The sequence below is a fragment of the Gekko japonicus genome, unplaced genomic scaffold (genome assembly GCF_001447785.1).
Source record: "Gekko japonicus isolate JY-2015 unplaced genomic scaffold, Gekko_japonicus_V1.1 scaffold5219, whole genome shotgun sequence".
Lineage (NCBI taxonomy): Eukaryota > Metazoa > Chordata > Lepidosauria > Squamata > Gekkonidae > Gekko > Gekko japonicus.
The window spans coordinates 2000-18683 of record NW_015166594.1 but is presented as its reverse complement, the minus strand read 5'-3'; the positions used below and the strand labels follow the sequence as shown (position 1 = coordinate 18683).

Here is a 16684-nt window from a genome sequence, read left to right as displayed (position 1 = left end):
CATTGGGTGTCCAAAAGCTAGGGCTGGGTGTCCATTTAGACACACAACTATTACTTAAATAATCCCCTGGCGCAAATGGTTTTCGTTGTTTATGACGCACTACAGCGGGGAACCGCACAGATCTTATAAGGTTGAGGAGGAGTTCTAAACCCTTCTATAGGCATCTGACTGAGTTCTCTCATTCCTTCTGGCAGCTGGAAGGTAAACATCCTCATGAGGCTGGTGAAGAAGATGAAGAGCTCCATCCTGGCCAGCTGCTCCCCCAAACACACACGGGCACCTTCAAAGGGAACAAGGAAGGAAAGCAGGTGAGTGATATCTCTTTCAGCTATCGTCCATTATGTGCCACTCTAGTCAGCAGCTACTTTGTATTCTGAGGAGGCTGGCGGGCCAAAACCCTTTTCTACCTCCCAAAGTGCAATAAGAGAATCACAGCTCCAAAGCTCCAAATACAAAAGCAAAAACAAGCTGTATGCGAGCGCTATACAGAATCAATGCCCAAAACCCACGGAAAAAACTTTATAGTGCTGATGTCAAACCATGTATAAATGACGATGATACAAAGGAGGAAAGGAGGTCCAAAAAGGTGCAGGTTGACGAAGTTTTCCGGAATACGAATTCGTTTCGACTGGCTTCATCTGAACTGGACCTCGTGAAGCAGTAAGATGTCTCCTTTCTGAATGTCTCTTTGGAATATTTGGAATATTTGTCTGCAACTGTAGAATATAGCACTAAAGCAAGATGAGAGTTTTATGAAGTGATATGATCTTTGCTATCATACTTTATGGTGCATGAAACTTAGAAGACATCCTACTGTTTCATGAGGTCCTGTGCGGATGAAGCTAGTCGAAAGGAATTCGTATTCCAGAAAACTTCGTCAACCTGCACCTTTTTGGACCTCCTTTCCTCCTTTGTATCATTGTCATTTATACATGGTTTGACATCAGCACTATAAAGTTTTTTCCGTGTGTTTTGAGCATTGATTCTGTATAGCACTTGCATACAGCTTGTTTTTGCTGTTGTATTTACATCCCAAAATGGCCATCAGATTCCCATGGCCACATCTGCCACTCCCATCAGAACCCATGTATCTGTAGAACCCCTGAGGAAGTTGGCCATGAGTTACCCATAGCTGACATAACTGCATATGCAGTTTTAAGATGAAGGCTTGGATCCTTTGGAAAAGTTCTGTGCATATTAGCTACACTCTCTTAGTGAGTGCAATGCAGCAATCAGCCCAAAGGCAGTCTAGTACAGACAGAAGAAGAGAAATGTAGGGTTGGACTACTTTCCAAATGGTCCATCCATTTGGATCCAATGGTACATCCATTTGGCTTCAAGATGTTTCACATTTGGTGTAGAAGTAAAGCAGTTCAATGACTCAGGTTGAATAATCATTTCCTAAACTACAATCTGAAAACTACAATCATTTCCTAAACTACAATTCTTTTGTTTGTTAACAAAACCATCCATCATAAGCTACTTTAGAGTTCTCCACATACCAGCGCCAAAAGGCAGAAATTCTTCTCTAGGCACAAAATTTCCATCCTTGTCCAAAAAATGATTTGGGTTCAACTCTTCAGGAGTCTCCCATTGCTTAGGATCAAGAAGAACAGAACAAAGATCTGGAAGAACTGAGGTCCCCTGAAAGGAAGAACCAATCGTCTCAACAGATATCCAGAACAGCATATTGCTTTTTCTTTTCTTTTTTGTCCTTCACTATGCCAGTGCACTTCTTTGCCCTTTCTCATATATCCATGCTTCATCCTTAGGACTCAGATTTATTAAAAATAAAGGCTAAATTTGTATGCTTGTAAAAAAAAGCCAGTCAAAAGAACCCTGATGAAACTGATGCAGTTTGAAAAAAATAAAAATGAAAATGAAAAGAGTATATGTAGAGAAGGGGCTGTGGTGGCTCAGTGGTTAAGACACTGAACTGCAGACCGGAAGGTTGGTAGTTCGGCAGTTTTAGACCCAAGTGCCACGTGACGGAGCTTCTGTATCTGGCCCCAGCTCCTGCCAGCATAGCAGTTCGAAAGCAAGAAATTGCAAGTAGATAAATAGGCACCGCTTCAGTGGGAAGGTAAAAGCGTTCCATGCACCTTGGCATCTTTCATGCCGGCCACATGACCACAGAGATGTCTTCGGACAGTGCTGGCTCTTCGGCTTGGAAACGGAGATGAGCACCGTCCCCTAGAGTCAGATTCGACTGGCTTTCGAGCAAGGGAAACCTTTACCTTTACCTTATATATGGAGAAGAATTGCAAGGAGATCGATTTAATGGACTCCTGGAAGCTGATATCATTTTCCGTTGGAGGAGGAGGAGGTTGGATTTATACCCCACCTTTCACTACCCAAAGAAGTCTCAGAGTGGCTTACAATCTCCTTTCCCGTCCCCTCCCCACAAAAGATAGCTTGTGAGGTAGGTAGGGCTGAGTGAACTCGAGAACTGCCTTCGAGAGAACAGCTCTGAAAGAACTTATGATTGACCCAAGGTCACACCAGCAGCTGCATGTGAAGGAGTGGGGAATCAAACCCAGTTCTCCCAGATTAAAGTCCGCAATCCAAACCGCTACACCAAACTACACAAAACATCATTCCTTGGTTCATCTCAAATCTTTCTTCTGGAGTCAAGTATATAAATTGTATTCATTTGTGAAATCAGAAGATTTCAGTAAAGAGAAGGAGTATTTAGAGTTTTTCTCCCGATCTATTATTAAAAGGTGCTTGAGAGCTATATATTAAATTTTTGTGGGTGGGGATGCTGGACACCATGTGATAACTGAAAACAACACAACACAGACTGTTCCGCACAGATCGGTCAAACTGCTTTGAGGAGATCTCCCTTATATATAAAAGCCAAATGGTGGTGGCACTTCTCTAGAACATTCCACACGCTCCGGAATTGGTTGGCGCCCTGGTGTGTCACTCAGAATCTGTCCCTATCCACTGGCTGCATTGCTTGAGTCTTGCCTCCAACATTCTAAACAGTTTGCTGTTCCTCTCCCCCCCATAGCCAGTCAGAACACAGAGGTTATTTGCATATGCAGCCTCATTGGCCTTTGCCTCGGAACACAGAGGTCGTTCGCATATGCGACTTGATTGGCTTTTGCCTCTAACATTCTAAACAGTTTGCTGTTCTGAAGTAAAATGTGTCCAATCTCCAGGTGAGGGCTGGAGATCACTCAGAATTACAACTGCTTTCCAGATGGCAGAGATCAGTTCCCCTGGAGAAAATGGTGGGCTCTGTATCCTTATATGCTGCTGAGGTGGCCCCCATATGACAGCCAATGTGACGTAGCAGTCAGGGCTTCAGAGCACGGGAGAGGCTGCAGGTGTGTGGGGGGTGGAAAGCTGAAGAGTGAGGGGAAAATAAAGGTAGGTTGATAATTGGCTGGGAAGGAGATAGGGTTGCCAACTCCAGGTGGGAAATTCCTGGGAGGTATCAGGAGACGTGGAACCTCGGACAGGTACAAAGCCATAGACTCCACCCTCCAAACCAACCATTCCCTCTGGGGAACCATTTTTGCCAATCTCCAGATGAGGGCTGGAGATCACTCAAAATTACAAACTGTTCTTTAGGTAGCAGAGATCAGTTCCTCTGGAGAAAATGATGGACTCAGTGTCATTATACCCTGCTGAGTTTGCCACAGCAAATTGACACTGAGTGTCCAAGGCCAGGGCACCCGGCCAGAGCCTCTTTCTAGAGGCCGTTGTATTTATTTCCACAACAGGCCTTTTTCCTAGTAATACAATAATCCCAATGTCATAGGGTTTAATTTGGGGGAAAGGTGGGCAAGCTTCTTATCTTTCCAGAAATTCAACATAGGAAGCTTCTATGCAAGTATGTCTTTTAAATACTATGCCTAATAAATATTGCTTTGAGGTTCTATGGCTGCAGGTATGACAATTTTGGATACCTTTAGAATGGGAAAGCCAAGTATGTTCGCATCCTTCACACATTCTCTGGGCAGCCCATATAATAAGACATATTGCAGTCGTTGGATCTCGTGAATTACAGCGTTGGTGTAGGGCAGTTTCTTTAGATCTTGATAACTGAATGATTGAGATGAACCCAGAACATTTTCCAGTTCCTTATGGACTTTCTCTGGGGGGAAATTATGGAAAAGGAACTTGCATTAGGCATTACATGTATCTGAGGAAAGTGACACAATCTTTGTGAAGCATTTATTTCATGTAAAAAAAAATTGGCTTATTTCATAAAAGATGCCCCCAAAACTGCCTTCCTATTTTTCCTCCCTTTTCTCTGGGATTTGCTTTGGCCCCTTTTTGCTTACTCCAGTTTGAGCAGTTTTGAAAATTGCTTTTTGGATTATTGAATGCACAGCAGTGCGAGAGCTCTTATCGGATGGTCAGATCTTTTTGCCTAGACAGTAGTCAGACAAGTAACCACAAACTGTTCTTTCTCCTCTTTCTCTATCACTTTACCTCATCTCCACTTCCAGAGTGAATGTTTGAAATACTTGTCCATTATTATCATCATCTATAGCTAGCCTTTCTCACTAAGACACAAGGCAGATCACAAAATATGAGAAGCAATTCGATCAGACACCAAAGACCTCCAATAAACAATGTAGAATCACAGTTTGTCAGAATAATAATCCTATAGCTTTGTCTCTAGCTGCAATAAAGGAACCTTTGGTTACTTGTTCTACAAAGGTCCTGGTCACATGGAGGATTTGCCCCGCGAAAGGGATGGATTGAGGGTGCATTGAGAAGCAGATTGAGAATGGCTTTAAAAGGCACTGGGGGAAAGGTAGTAGCTTCCGGTAAATGCGCGGCACGGGCGGGCGTCTGATCGGAGAAGTGCCGGTAGCCCATGGCATCCAGCAGCTGTCAGTGACCCACGCATGTGCAGTAATGCAGTACTGCTGTGTTGCCTCGCTGGGACTACGTTGTTGCCTCCCTGGTGTGATCGGCTGCTGACGACCTGAGGACAGAGCCGTGGGGAACTGTAAGATCGCACTCCCACACTTCTTTTAACTCCACCTCTAAAATGCCTCCCTTCCTGTGTGGATTTTCCCGCTTGTGTGACCGGGGCCAGAGTTGTCTTTTTCTTACTACAGTCTTTAAAAGCCTTCTTAAAGAGAATCTTTGATAGTGCAGGAGTTTTATGAATTGGGTATCTCTGAGCCTGCCTTGGTAGGGAGGGTGGAATATAAATCGAATAAAATAAATAAAAATAAATCTCTAGTGTGTTTTTTTTAATAAAATAACCAGGTGCTTACTATATAGTTGTTGCATATATAATTTCAAGTGTTAACAGTGAACAAAACTAGACTTCTGGTTGGTACGGCGTGGCGATGGGAGCATTCTTGGCTCCTTCGAGATGCCTGATTCTGTTTTGCTTCTTTCGGATCCCCCCGGATGGTGGGGAGGACTCCGCTAGATCTCTTGGAGAGAGGTCTAGAGCAGGGGGCTCTGTCGCAGCCCCTCCCATTTTCGGCAATACGGGGGGATGTCTGCTTCTGCCCCGAAGCAGGAGCGTTTTCATAGAGTAGAGCATGGCATTAGCTACGACCATCCTTCTTTTAACCTAACAGGATTTACAATAAATGCAGCAATACAGAAGAAAAATAAAAAGAGTGAGTATGCTTACTTCTGAATTTAAAGTACAGCGGGAAGACAGAGAGATTATCCCGAATAAAATAACTAAAATGGAGAAGAACAGTGGCCGAGACATACCTGAGAGTGACGGTTGCTTGTCATTTTGTACTCTTGTTTTTTTCGGGAAATGTATAGTCTTTCTTCACTGTCAAGGACCTATATTGGATATGGAAGAGAGGTGACTAGATAAAGTGAATGGTTCTGTCTTTTTCTTGGAACTTAATGAAATGGTTTAAATGAAATGATTAAGATGGCGTTGGAAATACAGACAGAGGAAGAACTTGATGAGAATATGGAGGTGGGCAAGATGACGTTAGAATAATTTCTTAGAGTCTTAAGAGAGGGGATACGGAAAGGAATTGAAGAAGCGTTTGGAAATATAGTGGAAAAATCGCACAACTTCCAAACTGAAACTGAGGATAAAGAAAAGCTTAGTCAAATGACTCAGAGTGGAATGGAAAACACGGGCGTCTACCAAAAGCAGGATTGTACTCAGAATGAGGTAGTCAGCCCAGAGTATTCCCAAGAGAAGGTCGGTGATGAGACTCAATTACGTCCATTGAAAATAGTGAGAAAAAAACAGTTAAAAAGACTTTCTGTTATGTTTGCTTAAAAAAAAAGCGCAAAAGCTGAACTTTGGAGGGGAAGAAAGATGGGGGGGAGGACAAAACAAAGAACATGGAAATTGAAAAGAGACAATATAACTTGGAAATTGGAAACTCTGAAGACAAAAGGGGAAAGATTAGGATTAATTTATCACACCCATAAGGACAAAAGGCATGTAAAAATGTTGTGGCAAAAGAACAGGCTACAGATGTATAAGAAGAAAGTGAAATTATGTGAAAGGTGGAATGTATGGGTTTCTTCTGATACATGCTTAGATGGAAAAAAACAACCTTAAAAACTTTGCCGTGGGGGGGCGGAGCGACGCCGATGAGAGCGGTCGCATGCTGAGCTTGCTCCTGTAGCTACCCGCCGAAATCTACTTCTACTGCAAGTAAACCTCTGAACTACACCAAAAAAGAAATGGGAAAGAATTCAAAAACAAAACAGAGCAGAAATAGCTTACAGAACATTATGTGTCTACATATTTCACGAGAGAAACGGCGGCTAGAACAACGGAGCACACTACCCCTCCAGAAGACAACATGGCGTCCAGCAGTAACCGCATTGGAAAATCGTTGGCACCAACTGAATTTAAAATTTCGGGGCCTAGAAGAGGGCTTGGAACAGGGAAAAGACATGGTACAAATATTATCTGAATGGTTGGCGCAGATTCTAAAAATGGAAGAAGGCAAAGTTCCTATTATTTTAAAGGCATACAGACTGGGTCCTTTGGCCTTGGCAAAGAGGAACCGCCCTAGAGATATCCTGGCTCAATTTTTGTACCCAAAGACCAGGGATAGAATTCTACGTGAAGCTAGAATAAACGGCTCTTTGGAACATGATGGTAACAAGATACAAGTTTTATTAGACCTCTCTGCAGACACGCTGGAAAAACGCCGCAGTTTGAGACCGATAGTAACAAAGCTGTTCTCTGAGCATATCAGATTTTGATGGAGTGCTGCCTCGGATATCCACGTCTACAAAAATGGAACACTTATGCAAGCAACTGATATCCCTTCCGGAATTAAACTTCTTCAAAACCTCAAAATCCAGATTACGGAAGAGGAAGAACAACGTCTTCTGAACTCTTAAGTTTGTACTGTAGTACTTCTTGAACCCATTAATACACCTCAAGATGTGGTGGAGAGGATCGTGAGTAACTTTCTGTTTAGACAGAATTTTTTCTTATAACAAAGAACACTGAAGCTAATAATTCGCTAAATTTATAAAGTCTTTTATATGGTTTAAGTTTCAGCAGTTATAATATATGTTAAAAGGAAGGATTATTTTATTTTTCAATGGACCTTTTGCATTGTATATGAATTAATATACGTCATGCAGGCTTGATTTAAGGTAGCATTTATGTTTTAACAATATCTAAGTCGGGATAATACTCCAGCAAAGTTTATTCATGTTAAGGCACAGTTATATGATATTTTAATATGTTTTTTCTTTATTGAGAATTGTATATGAATTAATATACATAAAGCCTTTTCAAGTTTATGTATTATTTAAATGAAGCGTATGAAGTAATGCCCAGATACTTTATTTTTATTATTTAGGTAAAGTGAATGCAGTAATATTCTATTGATTAACTCTTGCAATGTATATGACTTAATATACGCTATGCAGGTCAGCTCAACTGTAGCAGTTATATTTTGAATACACTCATATTTTGATAACACTTTGGTAAAGCATTTTTGGGACAAGATATAGTTATATGACTTTATATTTAATGGGAAATGTTTATGAATCAAAATATATAAAGTCTTTTTAAGTTTATGTATTATTTAGGTAAAGGGAATGAAGTAATACACTGTTAATCTATCTTTTATAGAACAAATTTTAGGAACTGTATATGATGCGATATACTTTAAGCCTTTTCAAGTTTATATATTATTTAAGCAACGTGTATGAAGCAGTACATTATTAAGTTATGTTTTATAAAATATACTTTTATATGGCTTAATATTTAACAGAAATGTATAACTGCATATGATGCAATTTACTTTAAGCCCTTTCAAGTTTATATATTATTTAAGTAATGTGTGAGAAGCAACACATTATCAGGCTATGTTTTATAAAATATATTTTTATATGGCTTTATACTTAATAGGAAATGTATATGTGTATGATTTAATATTTAGACAACGTGTATGAAGTACATCGTTAATTTATTTTAAAGAACAAATGGTAGGAATTGTATAGAACGCAATATATTTTAAACCCTTCCATGTTTATATATTAATTAAGTAACGTGTATGAAGTAATACACTATTAATTTATTTTGTACACATTTATTTTATACGGCTTAATATTTAAAAAGGAATTGTTTATGTGTATGACTTAATATACACGTTACTTTTCCAAGTCATCGTATAATTCAAATAAAAGTATGACGTAATATGTTATTAAGGTATTTTATAAGGAATAAAAATATAGTTTATTATCTTATTTTACTATAGCATTTATTATAATTTATAAACCTCTTATAGCTATATACACCTTTCAACATAAATATTATATAGAAATCTAGAGGAGGATTAACATCGGTTTAAAAAATGGTTATATTCAGTTTGAGATCTTATTATTGGCGGGGGCGAGGGAAGCAACAAGGTCTTTCTTTTTAATATTTTTCTTGGCTAGTATTTCCCCCCCAGGTTGATAGTGTCTTTCAGTCAGGGAAACTTATTGGAGTCTCCCTTTTGAATTACTGAAAGCTTACCTTGCAAAAGTGCAAGGAGGTTAGTTGGAAAGTTATTTGTTTTGTTCAGGTTGGTCAGTAGAATATAAATGGCACAAAACTTTAAGGTGGTGACTTGGAATGTTAGAGGCTTAAACAACAAACAGAAACTGTAGAAAACATCTGCTTTTTGGGCAAAGGAACGTCCAGACATATTATTTCTTCAGGAAACACACTTAAAAAAACCTCCCCCTCAAATCTTAAAAACTAAATGGTTTATTCAACAGTACCACGCAGATGGTTCCTCAAAGGCTAGAGGCACGGCTATTCTGTTATCAAAAAATTTCCCCTTTCAATGTTTACATACAAAGTCTCATCCTACAGGTAGGTTTTTGTTTTTAAAGGGTACCATGTATGGAGAGCCAATAACTTTGGCGTCAATATACGCCCCAAATGACGGACAAATTAATTTCTTAAAAGCTACTTTGAAAAGTCTTAGGGAGTTTAAGGAAGGCGAATTAATCATTGGATGTGATTTAAACTACATTGTTGACAGAAAACTAGACACAACATCTTCTAGCCCTGGCAAGAATACGACCCTTCATAAATCTAAGATGACCCCAACAGAATTAGCAAATTTATTAGAACAACACAACTTCATAGATCTTTGCCGTTTGTTAAATCCAGGAACACGACAGTACACATTTTTTTTCACACACTCATAAAGTATATACACGTATTGACTATATTTTAATATCAAAAACATTGCTAAAATTTTTTAAAGAAGCAGATATTGGGTCCATTACGATGTCAGATCACGCATGGGTTACAGGATTATATAACAAATGCTATCAGGATGGAAAAGGATATAATTGGAGAATAAATATTGGAAATCTAAGGTTTGGGATAATATAATATCTGACAAAATTTCAACCCAAATAGCCATACAAGACTCGCACAATTTTATTTCATCGTTTAATGAAAAGTGGTTTGTATTTTTGAACTATGTAAACAATGAACAGTCTCAAAGTTTCAAGTTACCAGATAAATATAAAGAATTTGTTTTTTTATTGATGGAATATTCTGATATATCTTAAGATTATCTATGTTAACAACGATATGTTAAAACCATGTATATCGAAGGTTGTAACTGTTTTCATTGTTGTTTATTGTTTAATTTTGTTAATAAAGTTATATTTAAAATAAAAAAAACTTTGCCGTATATTCGTGATGTTTAAGAAAGTGTAATTATGTGTAATTTAAAGACAAAAGGTGGTAGTAAAAATAGGGATGCTAAATTGTTTAATGGTGCTAAATTATGTTTAAATATGTTAGAATATTATAGTTAAGTGGTAATTAATTTTAATAACAATTTAATATGATTTTGAGTGAAAATATGAATCTCCAAGCTAAAAATTAATACAAGGGTCCAAATAAATTGTTAATAAAATAAAATATTTAAAGATAAACTGGTAATAATAAGGATGATTAAATGTGTAATTGTTTAAAGATGTTCAATTATGTTTAATGATATTAGAATATTCTGGTCAAATTGTAATTAATTTTTATAAATAGTTTAGTATGATTTTGAGTGTTAATTTGAACCTATGTTAAGATTAGTACAATGGTCCCAATAAATTGATAGTAAAAGTAAAATATGTAAAGATTACCAAATTTACAGTTGGTACTTATATTAAAAAACAATGAATTGGCAAATTAGTGGAATAATTGTTAATGTAATAGTAGAGGTTAGAATTTGAATGAATATTTGTTTATTTGTATCTAATTGTGTTAGAGTATTGTATCACAATGGTGTAATTAAGTTCTAATTAATTTGGGTAATAGTTTAGCATGACTGTGTTGGATAAAGATTAATTTTGAGAAAGCAAAGAAAGATAAAGATCTGGCAAAATATAACTGGAAGATTAAAATGCAAAATGTTTATTTAATGAATTGTAGAATTAACCTTCAAACTAAGCTTGATATATTGGTTCCAACAGAATGACAAATCAATTTACACACCGTAGAGATTGAATGAAAATGTTAAAGGGTAACAAAAGAAAAAAAAATCCTAAAAAATTGTAATATTAAACCCTGTTCTTATACTGAAAGCAAGAAACTGGCAGACTACTGAAAGAGGTGTAATAGTAATAGTTAGAACCTTGAATCGTGAAGCTAATGATGATTGAATATCTTATGCTATTAATATGATCTAACAGTGCAATTTTGGGGGCAAAACAGAGATAGAAGTAACTACTCAAGAACTGACCTAAAGGTTGAATATAATAACAGAATAAACATTTTTTGTTTAGCTTCTTTGTTAATCTGTGTTGCTGAAAGTTTAAGGTTTTTTGCATGTCTTAGGTTTTTTGCATGTAGTTTTAGGTTTTTTGCATATAGTTTTGTTGAAGTTCTTGTTTGTTTGTATGTATATGATATAGGCCTATAATATCTTAGGTTTTTTGCATGTAGTTTTAGGTTTTTTGCATATAGTTTTGTTGAAGTTCTTGTTTGTTTGTATGTATATGATATAGGCCTATAATATAAAAAACCTAATAAATATATTGTTAAAAAAAACCCAGTGAACAAAATTAGTCTCCCCCCTTTAGATTCAGAATTATTACAAAGCCAAGATGAACATTTCCCTTAAAATACATAGAAAATAAGCACATTCTGGCCTATTTCAGGCCCACACAGCTGTGACTCTGCCACATGGTACCTAATGGTTCTAGCTTATACTTTATAGGCTTCCAGGGAAATTAACCCTCCTATCCTTAAGTATGCCCCTCTCTCTTTTACAGAATTAACTGGAGTCTTGTGGCACCTTGAATACTTTATTTTCAAACAGGCTTTTGTGGATTTCTCCCCAAAGAGCCCACTTGAGCTTTTAAAGAAAAACATGTTAGTCCTTAAGTTGCTGTTTATGTTCAATACATGACAGAAAAAGAAATCTGGAAGTTCAATAACTTCATGTGCAAGCTCTCAATCATACAAGGTTTCTCTTCTTGATATGAAGAGAGCATCCACATACTATCTGTCAGAGAATTTGGGATATTGGCCGAATCTGCATTTGCATTTTTAAATCATTTTCGTACTGCTGTGACACTGTCTTTCTCTATGCTTGTTTGAATGTTGTTTGGAGAAGATTCGTTTAAAGCAGTGTGGAGGTGCAATGACAGTGGAGCTGTCCCGAAAGGATGATAAACATATGTGGACATGCAAAAGTATGCTAGCACTCTTGAGGTGTGAAAACAACATCAAATGTAGACAGCTTTTTTGAAGACGGAGTCAAAAGGCTGGGACACTGGTGGGAAAGACAAATGCAGATTCCGCCATTGAAAGCCAGGCCATTGCTGTGGGAACCAGCAGGATTTTCTCTCCTTGTTTTTGTGGCCTGCTGTTTACCCCAGGGTTAGGAGCTGTTTACATGCAAAATCTTACCAGTCCTCGACAGCATTCGGCCTTTATGCTCACGAGACTGAATATTTTCCCTTTAGGTGTTCTTTCAAGCAGATATCTTAATATACCCTTTAAAAATAGATTATGTACATACTGTTTACTGGAACCTGATTCCATTTCCCACATTTTACTTCGCAGTAATGTTCATAATAATGTTCGTCAGCAACTCCTTGATCCTGTTATTTCCAACCTCTCTGGCCCCCCAGAGAGAATTACCCAATATTTAAAAAAGGGTAATGGTTCCCTTGCTCGAAAGCCAGTCGAATCCGACTCTAGGGTTGCGGTGCTCATCTCCATTTCAAAGCCGAAGAGCCAGCGCTGTCCGAAGACATTTACATGGTCATGTGGCTGGCATGACTAAACAACAAGGTGTACGGAATACTGTTACCTTCCCACTGAAGTGGTACCTATTTATCTACTTGGAATTTCTTGCTTTCGAACTGAGACGGGAGCTCACTCCGTCATGCGACACCCCTGGGTCTCGAACTGCTGAACTACCGACCTTCCACAGCCTGCAGTTCAGCGTCTTAACCACTTGAGCCACCGCAGCTCCTCACCCAATATTTACTTGCTGATAAATCCATCAAAGTGACAGAACTTGTGGGTGAGTATTTGGCTATTGTGTTGAATAAGGGTAACTACGTTTCTAAGGCTAAGGCAGAGAATACCTGATTAATTTTGCTCTTCTGTGGCCCCGTTCATACGAGCCCAGTTGGGCCGGGAGCGGGACGGAACGGGGGCGGAGCAAACCGGCACGATCCCACCTCAACATCTGGGGAGCGTGCCGGATCCGTCCCGGTTCCGTCCCTACCGGCGATACCGCGCAGGAAAACAGAACCACCTACCGAGGTGGTGGAATCCGTTGGAGCGCCGCAAGCCGGGCCGTGGGATCGGCCGGCTTGTATTTGCGCTGGTGCTTCCCGGCCCCCTGCCGTACTGCGCATGCTCGAGCATGCGCAGTTCGGCAGCCTCCCCCTCCCAGCCAACTCTTCCTCCCCGGCATCTGATCGTGCCGGGGAGTGACGCGCCGCGGCTCCGGGGATCTGTGGGATCCCGCCGCGGCGTTCCAACTTTGGTGCGGCTCACATTTGCCGCAGATCAGCCCTCCGTTTCCCTGCTGTGTGGCAGGGACCTGTGTTCTTATTCCTGAAACTGTTTTATTTTCTCACCAGGATTGTACTATTCCTATCTTATTTATGTAAGACTATTCTGCATTTTATTACATTTATGCTATTAAAGGTTTCTGAAACACACACACATCCACATGTCCAAGAGCAAAACTGACGACCAAACTGTATGTGATATGCGAGGTCCATGGCAGGAACACCCAGGTTTCTATAATACTTAAGGGGATTCCACGATCTACATGAAGATAGTAGTTTGTTCCCCTTGTTGCTTCTGTGATAGGAACTCACCTCACAGTGATCGGAACTCCCCTCACAGCAGCTAACGTAACTCTGACCTAGGAAAAGATTGGCACAATCTGGGTGCCTGTTACTTTTTCTACAGCAAGTTTGTACAAGATTTTTAAGTCAAGAAAACTGCATGGGACAAAGGGTTGAACTTTCAGAGGAATTCCTTAGTCCTAGACTCTAACCACTGCGCCAAACTGGCTCTCCAAACTGTTCCTCCTGTGACTCCATATGCTTCCCCTGAGCTTATTGCCATATATTTCTGGGCTCAGTGGTAGAGCCTCTGCTTGGCATGCAGAACGTCCCAGGTTCAATCCCCATCATCTCCAGTTAAAAGGAGCAACAAGGAGGTGATGCTGAAGACCTCAGCCTGAGCCCCGGGAGAGCAGCTGCCAGTCTGAGTAGACAATTTTGACCTTGATGGACCAGGGGTCTAATTCAATACAAGGCAGTTTCATGTGTTCAAAGGTGGCCTTTGGTCGCAATCCACAAGACTTTCTCACCTTGGATATCAGGATGATTCACCATGAGGAGCAGAGCCCATTGTAGAGTTGAGGCAGTTGTGTCAGAACCTGCGATAAAGAGGTCAAATATGTCCTGGGAGAGGTTGTCTTCAGTGTATGTAGAGTTGGGGTCCCTCTTGCTCTGGTGTGGACAAATACAGGAAGTGAAATAGAGTCTTAAATGAATTCTAAACACTTTGGCATTATGACCACCTCCTCTAATATCACAAGGTAAAGCACAAAAGAAATCATGACTTTCTCTACAGCAGATTAAGATGACTACCCGACCTCTATGGAATAATATTTTGAATTTTTAGAGATGAGAGGAAAAGGCAGCAATGGATTACTGAGAGTTCAGTGTGTAGTTAAATTATAATAACTTAACCTTCCAGTAGAATATGAAACAGAAAGCCAAAGGTTGCAGTCACACGTGCGAGTTGAGCTGGAGGGGAAGTGAGCAGTGTTCCCTCTAAGCTGAGTTAGTGTGAGCTAGCTCACAGTTTTTTAGCCTCCGGCTCACAAATTTTTTCCTTAGCTCAGGAAGGATGGGGCTCCAGAGCAAACTAATTTATGCAGCAGCCCAATCGCTCGCTCACAACTTTAATGCCAGTAGCTCACAAAGTAGAAGTTTTGCTCACAAGACTCCACGGCTTAGAGGGAACATCAGAAGTGAGGCTATTTCCTTCGGAGGGATTTGACACGCAGTTTTGAGATCACACCTCACTTTGAAGCTGCAGGTGCATCCCGTAAGGTTGTGATCAGACGCAACTGAGGTGAGTCTCTCTCTCTTTTTTGCTGTTTCTTTCCCATGCGCTTAAATGAGGAATTGCACCTCTGCACTGTGGGCTCCCTATGGAACTCGTGATGATGTGCATACTGCAAAGGGGGGGGGAACAATGGAGTCAGGATGGCCTGATCAGACCTTCCCAACAGCATGAGAGTGCACTTGAGCGACCAGACAGGGAAAAGTCTGCCCATGGCCTGTAGCAACCCATTTAGTACCGGATTTTCAACGGTGTCTTTTAACTCCACTTTTGCGGCAGAGCGGCATGGGTTGCAAACAGCTGCAGGATGCTTCCCAGATGTCGCTGTCTGATCGCTCCCTTTAAACCCACCTGGCATGAAAAAAACTTCCGGTGTCACGGCGTGGCGATGGGCGCGGCTCGGGTCACTCCGAGACGCCCGACTCTTTTTCACGTTTTACGGGGCCTCCCGGAGTTCGGGAGAGTCCCGACAGTTCTCTTGGGAGGAGAACTGGAGCAGGGGGTTCTGTTGCACCCCCCCCCCATGACTGGCAATGCGGGGAGGGTGTCTGCTTCCTAACCCGAAGCGAACGTGGATTTTGAGAGAGAACATGGTCGCCATGTTCTCTATAGCTGCTGCCTTCCGTTTGTTTTTATTTAAACTCGTATGGGATTACAATGGCAAATACAGCAATGAAGAAAAGGTGACTTATAGCAAGTGCATGCATCTTTAAGTTGATAACGTGGAAAACCCGAACTGTTTGGCGCAAAAGGAAAAGAAAGCGGCCAGAAAAGAGAAAGAGCTAAGTACATTGTTTTGGCGTTCTTCCGGGGGAAAAGGTGTTGTTTTCTCAGGACAGGACTATTGATATTGAGATTTTTGTGACTTTAACTGCTTGAAAATGACATTCAAAAGGGGAAATGAGGTAGAGAATGAAATGGATGGGGACATGTTGATTGGAGAAATAACGGTGGGGCAGTTTCTAGAGGCTTTAAAAGAAGGAATTCAAGAGGGTATTAAAGCAGCATTTGCAAGTCTCCATGAATCCCCTATGTTGGTGGAGAGCTATGAGACTATTGAAAAAGGTACCCAGAGTTCGGAGAGTATGGAGCAGATGGCGGAGGTGGAGCAAGAAAAGGCAGATATGGAACCGCTAAATATATTGGAACCAAGGCAAAATAAGGAAATAATCAAAAGGAACAAATTGAAGAGAGAGAAGATAAAAGGAAAAGGGATGATGTCTAAAGTGAAGAAAAAGGGGAAAAGGGGAAGACAATATCGAACTGTGTGGAAGGTTAAAGGGGCTAGGATGACATGGAGACAGGTTTTTTCAAATACATTGAGGAGAGATTGGAAATGAATTACCATCTGTGCAAAGGGAAAGAACATATAGACGTGCTACTGAGGATAGGAAAATTAATGATGTATAAAAGGCAAATCATATTACACGAATTCAATGTATGATTTTTATATTCTGATCATGGGTGTACAATATGGAATGTTCAGACCAGAGTAAATTGATATCAGGAATTTTATAGTTTCATTATAGGTTCATAACATGAATTGTCTAGACTAGAGTAACTGAAAAAAGATTCACTAAAATGATTATTTCTCTATTATATATGGCTGTGGAGGTGCTTCTTTCTTTG

The 16684-nt window shown here is 40.0% G+C and overlaps 1 protein-coding gene across 1 annotated transcript; it reads right to left on the bottom strand.

Annotated features, from left to right (window-relative positions):
* Positions 1–9: 9 nt before the first annotated feature.
* Positions 10–14433, bottom strand: LOC107111416 (cytochrome P450 2D4-like; the record flags this gene model as incomplete). The annotated part of the gene is made up of 4 exons (XM_015412384.1): positions 10–280; positions 1503–1644; positions 3921–4108; positions 14292–14433. Coding segments are annotated over 4 exons (663 nt in total), but the record flags the coding sequence as incomplete, so codon positions are not given.
* Positions 14434–16684: the final 2251 nt, after the last annotated feature.